The sequence below is a fragment of the Callithrix jacchus genome, chromosome 10 (assembly GCF_049354715.1).
Source record: "Callithrix jacchus isolate 240 chromosome 10, calJac240_pri, whole genome shotgun sequence".
NCBI lineage: Eukaryota > Metazoa > Chordata > Mammalia > Primates > Cebidae > Callithrix > Callithrix jacchus.
The window spans coordinates 71866617-71878337 of NC_133511.1; the positions used below are offsets into that span (position 1 = coordinate 71866617).

Sequence of the window (11721 nt, forward strand, 5' to 3'; positions counted from 1 at the left end):
ACAAAATACCATAGACTGGGTGACTTAATAGAGATTGCTTTCTCACAGTTCTGAAGGCCAGCAAGCCAAGGATCAAGCTGCCAACAGATTAGGTTCCTAGTGAAGAGTCTCTTACTGCTTACAGTCAGCTGTCTTCTCACTGTGTCCTCACACATTATGGGAGGAGGGAGATAGTATCTTTCTCTTCCCCTTCCTATAAAGACAATAATCCCATTCATGAGGGTCCACCCTCATGGCTTCATCTAACCCTAATTACCTCCCGAAAGCCTCATCTACCATAACCCTGGGGGTTGTGGCTGGAATATGTGAATTTAGTTGGGGGACACCAACATAACAAAAACAAGAGAGGCTGTTTACCCATCTTCAGTACTTTGCTTGATATGTAACAATTTCTTAACAATGATTGTTGAATTCTGTGAATGACATTCGTTCTTTTCATGGTTTTAAGAGTCACCCAGGCCACATAAATTCAGAGGGAGGGAGATAGTGATGGGAAAAGATAAAAGTATTATCTACTACCTCAGAGAACAACTTCAGGGAATTAATTTATTGAGCAATAATCTCAACCCAATCAACAAAGTGAGTCATTTCAAAAGCCCTCTTCTAAATTCTAGAGAAACCTTACAGAAAACTACTTATCTTCTATTTTTAAAAGTCACCAAAAGACCATCCCAGCAGTGTTCTCCTCAGCCATTACTGATCAGAGAGACTTAGTCAAGAAACATTTCTTAAAGGAATAGAATGATTTGCTAAGTTAAGGGAATTTCAGGGCCCTAACCCAACCTTGCAGGTATAGTGTTGCCTTGGAAACAAACATGGCAACTGTGACCTCAGCATGCATAGAGTCACTTCTATATATGGTCAAAGTCAGTCCCAGATATTCTGGGACTGGAAGGAATGACCCTATTGCAGAGGAAGGAGATATGGATACAGAGAGTAGACAAGATTAAAAGAGGTTTGATTAAAAACTAGATGTGATCTATCCCATACTGCTACCATAACCTGACTTCTGGAAGAGTCTTATCATAATGAAGAAAGAGAACATTTCCCTTCTCAAATCTACAACCTCAATGCAAGCACATCCACTATCCTCCTTGGAACCAGGGATGCCCAGTGCTCCAGAGCTTTATGGAATACTAAGGACCTGGTCATGGAAGGACTGGAAAGCATGAGGTAGAGGAGGAAAGCTAGAAGAATGGGCATAGTGGTTCCACCACTCCTTCCACATCTCCATAAGTTAGGGCAAACCTGATCTTACAGGGTCTCTCATAATCTATCTCCCACAAGGTCACAGGTATCAAATACCCTCCTCTAATGGTAAATACCACAGGAAAAGACCAGCCAGTTGGCTCCCAAGATGTGCTTAGATGGCTTCTGTAAGTATGAATTGGGGCTTGGGAGACTAACCAAGGAATCTTCTAAAGACAAAGTTAATGATATCTCTCAGTGTATCTTGCATTACTGGAGAATGGGAAATGCATAATATAGTAGATTTCTAAAAACTTAATGACTTCAAATTTGGACTTGTTGGGCTTATGGGTTCTGGAAATTGAGGGAAGGAGGTCTAGGCTACTATGGTGCCAGTAGTCACAGAAGGATCTTGTATTAACCTAGGAACTGGGATTTGACCATTGAGTTTGCTTTAGTAGGTTTCTAAAAGAGGATTTAGTGCTGTATGACATCACTAAAACCCAAGATTTCTGATCTGTAACCTATTGTGTAAAGTGATAAGCTACTCATATGTGTTATTGCTCATGGATCATTTTAAGTGTAAAACAATAGAACAGGCCCACATGGACACAGCAATTATCTAAGAATTCGATTCTATAGATGTTGGTCGTAGCTGCATTAGCCAACAATGTGAGAAAATCGGAGTCAATCTCCAAACAGAACCATCCTATCCTATTTTTCCATGCTAGTCTAACAGCAACTAAGAAGTCCAATGAGCCTCCCCTCTCCCTACCCCACCCTACTCCTCACAGAGAGCTGGCACCCTGCTCTGGAGAGTAGCCTCTAGCAAATAGCCCCCACAAGGTCACAGGTGTCAAATCCCCTCCTCTAATGGTAAAAAACACAAGAAAAGACCAGCCAGTTGGCTCCCAGGACATGCTTAGATAGCTTCTACAAGTATGAACTGGAGCTTGGGAGACTAACTAAGGAATCTTCTAAAGACAAAGTCAATGATATCTCCCAGTGTATCTTGGATTACTGGAGAATGGGAAATGCATAATACAGTAGATTTCTAAGAACTTAATGACTTCCAATTTGGATTTGTTGGGCATATGGATTCTGTAATTTATCTTACAAACAATCTTTGCACAAAAAGCAAGTGTCCAAGACAGCCAAATGTTCCATTAGTGTTCTCCTGAGACAAGAGCACTTTTTCTTAACCCTCTCCTTCATGGTTCTTAACCCACTGCTCCCACCTGCTCAGTGCTCCTCTCCTCCCTGAATGGATGAGAGCTCACCATTTACTGCCAAATATTGTACATCTCTCCATTCAGCAATCCTAGGATCACCTGCCAATCACAGTCTCCTGAATGCCTTCTCCCAGGAATAGGTGCATTTTGCTCCAACTATTCTAAAAATTCCTTCTCATATTCTAAACTTCAGCTGCAATTTTTGAGGTAGTGGCCAAGAACAAGTATGCTAGAACAAGACCGAGTTAGTATCCTAACTCTGCTATTTACCAGCTGTATGACCTTGGCCAAGTTAATGTCTATCTCTTAGTTTCTTCTGTAAAATGGAAGAAAGAATTGTACCCACCTCAAGCGACTGTTGTGAGGTTAGGGCTTAGAGCAGTGCATGTACACAGGAAACTCTTCAGGACTTTTAACCATTACTATGATTCAGAGATTTCCCTGACTCCCCCAGGAAGAGTGAAAGTCTTCTTTCTCTGTGTTGCCATCATATCTGGTATTGACTTAAGGCAATTACCTTAATCATCCTTCAACAACTGTTTATATCACTATGTGCACTAGACTGTGTACTCCTTGAGAGCAACGCAGTATTGTTATTGCCACTGTATTCTCACCACATGACACAAAGCCAGGCAGAAAAGAGATTCAACTAGTTCTGCTGCAATGGTAGTTTTAAAATATAAATTTGTGCAAAGACAATTGATACATGTATTAGGGAACTGATAATGTGCATTTCATGTTTGTTTGTATGTAACTCCACTTTCAAGAAACCGGGTAAACACAGAAAACTGAACCCAGCTGAATGAACCAAGCTGAATAAGAAAGCTCGACATGCACACATGCCCACACCTCAAACGTATATCAGCTACTTCAGTTCACCACTTGTGATATGAGCCACACCCATCCACATCTGATATTACAATTTTCTGTCCAATTTCACTTTATCTGTTTTGTTAGAGACAGGGTCTCACTCTGTCACCTAGGCTGAAGCTCATGGCATGATTATAGCTCACTGTAGCTTTGAACTCCTGGGATCAAGTGATCCTCCTGCCTCACCTCTCAAGTAGGTAAAAGTACTGGTGCATGCCACCATGCTTGGCTAATTTTTAATTTTTTTTGTAGAGATGGGCTCTCACTGTGTTGTACAGACTGGTCTCAAACTCCTGGGTTCAAGTGACCCTCCTGTCTTGGTCTCCCAATGTGCTAGGATTATAAGTGTAAGCCACTGTGCCCAGCCCATCTTTTTTTGAAATATGTCACTGATGAAGTTTTTGAGTGTTGTGCCCCTATCTTCATTTTTCTAATAAGCCCTGTGATCTTTACTGCATGGCTTCACATAGTGTGGTTAGTTTAAGAATATGTTTCCTTATAATAGAAAGAACTGTATTCAGTAGACTTGTGGTTGATAGTAAATAACTCATTTTCTTCATGGATTCCTAAGGCTCCTGAAACTGTAGGAGCCCCTACTAGTCAGCAGAGGCTGTTTGGGCTAGGATTCTGTCCCATAATTAAAAGCAATATATATTTATTCATAGCCAACTACATGCCAGACATTGTGGTGAGCAGTGGAGACATGTGGCTAATAAAAAGCAATATCTGCAACTCTTTTGGTCTAGTGGGGAAGTGAGAGACAAAAAATTACAACAGAGTGAGATAGATGCTATTAAAGAATAAAGCAAGGAATTTTCTCCTGGACTTCAGTGAGCCAGCAAAGACCTCCCTGAGAAAGTGTTCCTTTCACAGATCTTTCTACCCTATAGTCTCTTTCCTGGCTTGCCCCCATCTCTGCCTCTTTAATCTACTTCCTGAGTCACCAGCCCATAAGCAGTGAGCAAAGAGGTTAAAAAAAGAGTTAATGTGGCACAGGCAGGAGGGAGAAGGGCCCTGAGGGAAGCAGGTAGTACAGCCACATAAAGAGCCCCACAAGCACCGGTTAAAGCGAAAAGAAGCTGCCGACACACAGTGCTCGAGATCTTTTCCAGTCAAGCTTTCTGCTGGTGATCTCTTCCTCATTCATTTATCCACTCAACATGTATTAAGCTTCTCAGGTGGGCTAGATACTGGGAGACGTCAGTCTACTCATCCTGCCTCCTCCAACGTTAGAGATTCTTCTTCCTCAGATGGCTGCTACTCTGAGTTAAGTGTCACTTTCTCCCTTTATGTCACCTCCGCTCCCTCCCTCTAGCATGCCAGGAATGAGACTATAGTGGGACCCACTTTTGTATCATGAAGAAGGAAAGGAAATGGAGAAGAAAAGTCCCATTTCATACTGCCATCTCTCTCCGTTGCTCCTCAGCCCCAACTTCAACTCTGCAGCTGGTGTTCAGCATCAAGTTCAGAATGTAAGCACCCTGAACCCCAAAAACCCAGCAAGTTTTCTCTTGCCACACCAACCTACCAGATTCACTCCCTATTCCACCTGCCTCCTACTAGTTTCTTTATTTCTACTCTGCCTCCTCTCTTCTTGGATGGTTGGTGCACAGAATGTTAGAGCTGGGCAAACCTTAATATCACTGTACCCACAAGTTCTACACAGCTGAAAAAGCTGAGGTTCAGAGGTCTTATCCAAGGATACACAGGCAGGGACAGGACAGCTGGAAGCCTGATCCCCACCTAGCTCTGGCATATAGAGACTGAGACTGACTCCATTCGGATTCTGAGGAAGAAAAACATTCATCTCAGCTCTACCCTTTGCTGATATCCAATTAGAAGGCTCTCTCTGGCTATCTATACCAGCCACTGCAGCAGTCAGTTTCTTCCTCCCTACTGCTTCCTCCCCCTACAACATGTATAGACTTTTAGGAGCAAAGGATTCTCCTATCTTAGCTAGAATTGTGACCTTAATTATCCATCCAAACCTCCCCTAACCAAAAGTTATAACCCTGTGATCCTTCCAGCCCTGCACTACTCCTACACATATGCCATGGATGGGTTTGGGCCACTGTGACACTCCCAAAATCTCTCCCTTTGTCTTTCCTGTCAGGAGTCATGCTCCCATGAGCCCTCAAGTTGTGCCCACCACAGAATGGCAGAAACTCTACAACTCAATTCCACCTTCCTACGCCCAACCTTCTTCATACTGACTGGCTTTCCAGGGCTAGGAAGTACCCAGACTTGGCTGACACTGGTCTTTGGACCCATTTATCTGCTGGCCCTGCTGGGCAATGGAGCACTGTTGGCAGTAATGTGGATAGACTCCACACTGCACCAGCCAATGTTTCTACTCCTGGCCGTGTTGGCAGCCACAGATCTGGGCTTAGCCACATCTATAGCTCCAGGGTTGTTGGCTGTACTGTGGCTTGGGCCCCGATCTGTGCCATATGCTATGTGCCTGGTCCAGATGTTCTTTGTACATGCACTGACTGCCATGGAATCCGGTGTGCTTTTGGCCATGGCCTGTGATCGTGCTGTGGCAATAGGGTGTCCACTGCACTACCCTGTCCTGGTCACCAAAGCCCGTGTGGGTTATGCAGCCCTGGCACTGATACTGAAAGCTGTGGCTATTGTTGTGCCTTTCCCACTGCTGGTGGCAAAGTTCGAGCACTTCCAAGCCAAGACCATAGGCCATACCTACTGTGCACACATGGCGGTGGTAGAGCTTGTGGTGGGTAACACACGGGCCAACAACTTATATGGTCTGGCACTTTCACTGGCCATCTCAGGTATGGATATTCTGGGTATCACTGGTTCCTACGGACTCATTGCCCATGCTGTGCTGCAGCTGCCTACCCGGGAGGCCTGTGCCAAGGCCTTTGGTACATGTAGCTCTCACATCTGTGTCATTCTGGCCTTCTACATACCTGGTCTCTTCTCCTACCTCACACATTGCTTTGGTCATCACACTGTCCCAAAGCCTGTGCACATCCTGCTTTCCAACATCTACTTGCTGCTGCCACCTGCCCTCAACCCCCTCATCTACGGGGCCCGCACCAAGAAGATCAGGGACCGACTCCTGGAAAGCTTCAGATTCAGAAAAAGCCTTTTGTGATGACCAGTGCTAACAATGGAGCCTGAGAGTGAAGGTGGGGAGATACTCGGAGGGGATTCTGGGGTGTGGATTATGTTATCTTCATCCACTGTCGGCATATGACTATTATCATCACTTAACATGCTGTGGAGTCCCTACTATGTGCAATACTGACATCTGTAGACTTTGACTTAAACATTACCATGCAGGAAAAATTAGTGTAGGATCATAATAAACAAAATCTAACTTAACTCCCTTTCCTGCTCTCCACCTACATTATTTCAACCTAATTCTGCCCATGTTCCCACACAAAACCTCCTCTATAGATCCCAAATTTGAGGGAAGTGCTTGGCACTGCTGCAGAGGGTGGCACTGTCTCTGGAGTCAAGTGCTTGGGTACCTGTCTGGAATCACAGCCCTCTCTATTGCTGGAGCCAGATTTTTTTCAGCCTGCTCTCAGGAAGTGAGTTATACAGGCTAATCTCCCACCTTCTTATAATCTAAATAATGTGCCCTGTGGTACCAGTCTGGCCACTTCAAATTCAAAGAATCCTCTTTTGGTCTCATGTGTAATTACTATTCCTCCTTCTCCCAACTCCCACTAAAGCCCCCAAAATTAACAGCGAGAACTTCTCTGTGACTGCAGCTTCAGAGGTCAGGAGTCCAACTGAAAGAAACGTTGATATCCCAGAAAATCACTGCAATCACATCTGATTGCTTGAGGCTGTTACTATGGCTTATTGTCAATCGGCCCTTTTGTGCACCCTCAACAAGAAGGTACAATCCCCAGATAAAATCCCCAACAGCACCTCCATTTGTCCTGGCCAACATCACTAGAAGCACGTGATGTTAGTGCAGTATGATGAAATATTTTACACTTCTGTAACTGCCAGGGCAGCAAGAACAGGAAGTGTGGTGGTGTTGCCCAACATGGGATTCATTTCCAGCTAAGACACCACACTGACAGGGACATTACACAACAAAAGGTCTTTCATACCATCATGGAGTTCAGAATAAGTATAATCTGACAGAAGGCAGGGATTCACTGTTACGAGATCAGAAAAAGCTGCAGACTGCAAAGGCAAACCCAAACTCTCCAGGAAATCGATCACAACCACAGGTACTGGAGTTAGCCATGAAGACCTGAAGCCAGGAGCAACCCAGTCCACTCAGCACAGATAGCTGGACCAAGTACCACGGGACACCACACAGATGAGGCTGCAGATCAAAAAAAGGAGATGATGCCATCTCTGGTGCCACATTGAGTCTTACCAGGTCATCAGTAACAAGGACTAAAAAGCCCAGAAGTTCTGTATGATTTTTCAGAGGCATCATCACACTGTATCCATACAAGTAGACACAGACAACTTAAGTGTTGGCTCATTCATTTTCAAGACTAATTTCTTCATGAGGTTCTGAGTTTAAATGGCCTGCAAGCAATGATTTTGCAGGTAACTGACATAATTCTAATCCTAAAGAGTCATAAGTTTTGAAGATGTTCATATCCTTCTCTTAAATTCCCCTTTATTGCAGTAAGCTATCGCACCACTCAGCCTGCAAAAACGTAAGCTATGATCGCACCACTGTCTCAAAAAATAAATAAATTCCTCCTTAATAAATCTATCCTAAGAAAATAATCGAGATGTGAACAAGGATATATGTAGTAAGATATTTATTGATTATAAATATATATATGTGTGATAATCCTGTGTCTCACATACATACAGGTATACCATTTTTTGCCTTTCCCCTCTGATACATGAAAGGGAAATCATCTGCAGCCAACGTTCATAAACAATGAATTCTGTCACCCTCCCACCACAAGAAGATTCTCTTTTAAGGCACCTTCAACCTCTGGTTGTGCACAACTTCCACAGTAGCTGGTTCCTGAGCTGTATGTTGTCCATTGTAGCAACTTTCTTCCTTCAAGCTAAAAATCCACTCCCTTGGACATTTGTATCTTGTTCCAAATTGAGATTTCATACATACCTACCATGTGATGTGTTTCAAGAGCTTTACCACACTCTCATTCCTCATAACAACCTGAGAATTTATTATAAGCCCACAATCCCTCATCCATAATTCCCAAAAAAATTTTTTTAAAAACCTCTGAAGAAACAAATTCTTTTATAACTTTGGCCCAAAACCTGATACCTCAACCATCATGATCTTATTTATTATCTTTACTTATCTTATTTAGTGTGAATATTCATACATCTAACTGCAGAAATGGTGATGTGTTTGATGATGGGGAACTGTCCTGAATCTCAATGTAGTAGTCCTTAATATATGATATATGTATTATATTCCTTTTCTATAATCTCAAAAAATCTGAATTCCAAAATATCTGTCCCTAAAAGTTTCAAATAAGATATGAGGGGTCTGTGTGATTATCCTTGTAGTCTGAGAGACATGAAGAGACTTGTTAGGGCTCTTTGTCACTCTAAAGTCTTTGTTGTCAATACTATTCAATACTGCCCTACAGGTTCGTACAGAGAACCTCATGTTCTCTGAATAAAAAGACCCATCTGTTTGTTCCCCTCATGCTCTCCATTCAGATCACCCTCAGATATCCTGCAAATGGTCTGTCCCTCATGCCACACCAGAGGCAAATCCTATAAGCAGGATATGGCCCAAAGAGCCCAGCCCTTAGGCTTACCAGCCCCATCCAGGACCCAGCTGTCATCCATTTTCCTTCAGTAAATTTTAGTCTCAATCTCTCTGAGTCAAAACAAAAGACAGACTTACTTAGTGTTGGGGTAGATCAGTATGGATTTTGGGATCCTAGGGAATCATGAAAATCAGAGAGCAAGAGAAAGGTAGCAGAAGGAGGTATGGGTTTCTAACTGAGGAGTTAATCAGTCAGAAGTTTTCAGTCACAATTTCCTCACTGAGCCCCTCTCCCAAAAGTCCTAAAGAGATCCTCCTTGTTCTTTTTTAAAAATTTGCATAAATTCAAAGGGTACACGTGCAATTTTGTTATATGCATAGATTCCACAGTGCTAAAGTCACCACAGTCCACCATACCTGCACCGACTTCATCCCTCCCCTTCTTATTTTTGAATCCCCTCGGGATCTGGATGGACATCATTCTCTATCAGTCACTCTCATTGTCTCTGTACTGCTGCAACTCTCTCTCCTTGCACCATTTGTCGGTTTTATCACATATCTATGTCTCTTGTCCTCGTGTATGTCTCTCTCTATCTCCACCTGCCTCACTCAGAATTCTTTCCTGGACAGAACAGAGGTGCAGCTATACTACATCAGCTGACCACTTTTTGTCAGCCATAATAAAAATGTGCTAAAGGGGCATTAGAAGGAAAAAACTTGGTTTCACTTGTCTTAGTAAGAAACATGGGGTTTCTGATTTGGTCCATCATGGCTCCTCTCTTACTCTGACGATTTCCTTTTCACTAAACCACTTGGAACTTTCCATCTGGCAGACACCCCTCCCACCACACACTACAGTGAGCAAAAGCTTAAAGGTGCAGTCAAGCAGACTTCTAACTGAATCCTAGATCCTCTATAAACACACCACATGCCTTAACCTCTCTAAGCCTGTTTCTTCACTTGTAAAATGAGATAATAGTAGTAATTACTTCAAGAGGATACCAAATGGATTAACTAATATAATGAATTTAAAGTATTTGACACGGCCCCTAGCACAAAAGAGCTCAACATTAATATTCGGTATAATTTCTCTCCTAGAAATATTTGTTATTAATTCCTCTCTTGGAAAACAGGACCACACCCACTGTAAAAATTTTGCAGTGGGTGTGGTCCCGGATCTATGGCTCTATCTAAGGAGACCTGCCCTCCCGAAGCCAGTTACATCTCCTTTAGAAAAATGTTCCTAACACTTTTCCCCACCACTGCAGGACCTTTCCCTAAGCTACCACTCATATCAACTCAGCCAGCTCAGATGACAGCCAATTTTGTGGGACTGCTCTATAGAGCTATGCTGGGCTGAGCTAGGGGAGGATACCTCCTACACACAAGAGGTCTTCCTGGGCACAAAGGAGACTCTCCAGAGGGACTCAGAGAAAGGACTCCTTGAACAGATAAGGTACGAAGTGGAAAAGTAACTATGGGAAAGGCTCTCTAGAATGATTCTTCTTTAGCAAAAGCAAAACACAGTTGAGATCTCTGAACAAAGACGCAAAGGAGATAACACATAGCTAATATTCCAGCTCTTATCTAGCTATTAGGCACAAATCAGACTAGGACAGGGAGTGGAGCATGAAGAAATTTTTCCTCAAATTTACCTGGGTAATTCTGGCTTCCTGAAAATTCTCTTGTTACCAAGACAACATTATCCCAATTATATTCCTACCCGCCACGTTGTCCTACCCGCCACGTTGTCACACAGCTCAGCACAGCAACCTCCTACACAAACCTGGTTTTCATTGCAATTGTAACCCACCCATTAATAATGGTTTCAACCTAAGCTATGCATTAAAATTGCCTGAGGAGTTATTAGAAATTGTGATGCCCAGGCACACCCCTAACCAATTAAATCAGAATCTCTGGGGTTTTGATCCAGGCACCAGTAATTTTTAAGCTCCCAGGCAATTTCACAGTGCAGCCAAGGTTGGGAACCACCGCTTGGTTCTCAGTATAAGCCCTGATCTATACAGTCATGCATTGCTTAACAACAGGATATGTTCCGAGAAATGCATCCTTAGGCAATTTTATCATTGTGCAAACATCGTAGAGTGTACTTACACAAACCTAGATGGTAGAGCCTACAACATACCTAGACTCTAAGGTATAGCCTATTGCTCTTGGGCTGCAAATTTGTACAGCATGTTACTGTAAGGAATACTATAAGAAATTGTAACACAATGGTATTTGTGTATCAAACATACCTAAACATAGAAAAAGTACAGTAAAAATATGGTATTATAATCTTATGGTGTCAGGCCACTGTCAGTCATGTAATCATTTTCCAAAACACTGTTATGTGGCTCATGATTGTACTTCTCCCATGTCCTTTAGGACCCCAATCCAACCTCACAGAGAAGCATCTGCAGCTAAGATAGTAAATTGCTTCAGAGATGCTGCTGAAGGGAGGAGAGGCCTGGTACTGTTTCCTTAAAGAATTCAGACCAAGAACTATACACACATATACACATATACAAACACACCCTAACAGACACCTGCATTTTCTGCCCCTAATGCAGGATGGATAAGTGACTCAAGAGTATGAATTATAGGCTGTGGTGAAGCTAGGAAAGTCACTGTCTTCTCCCTATCCCAGGCACAATTATCTATCAGGACCTCTATGATGTCACGCAGTGGCTTAGGGCCCAAGGCCTGAGGTCTCACCTCCCT

General features: G+C 43.0%; 1 protein-coding gene across 1 annotated transcript; it reads left to right on the forward strand.

The window, feature by feature from the left end:
• The first annotated feature begins 905 nt into the window (after nucleotides 1–905).
• OR52W1 (olfactory receptor family 52 subfamily W member 1) lies at nucleotides 906–6643 on the forward strand. Its single transcript, XM_035265610.3, has 3 exons — nucleotides 906–1376; nucleotides 4606–4762; nucleotides 5404–6643. Exons 2-3 carry the CDS (start codon nucleotides 4664–4666, stop codon nucleotides 6406–6408), a joined length of 1104 nt encoding a protein of 367 aa, XP_035121501.1. The 5' UTR covers nucleotides 906–1376; nucleotides 4606–4663; the 3' UTR covers nucleotides 6409–6643.
• The last annotated feature ends 5078 nt before the right edge of the window (nucleotides 6644–11721 follow it).

What these genes read in the sequence shown, in the direction of transcription:
- OR52W1 (XM_035265610.3), top strand. Translation starts at nt 4,664, where the DNA reads ATGGAGAAGAAAAGTCCCATTTCATACTGCCATCTCTCTCCGTTGCTC. An exon ending in TTCAGCATCAAGTTCAGAAT is followed by an intron (nt 4,763 to 5,403) that starts GTAAGCACCCTG and finishes CTTTCCTGTCAG; the next exon opens with GAGTCATGCTCCCATGAGCC.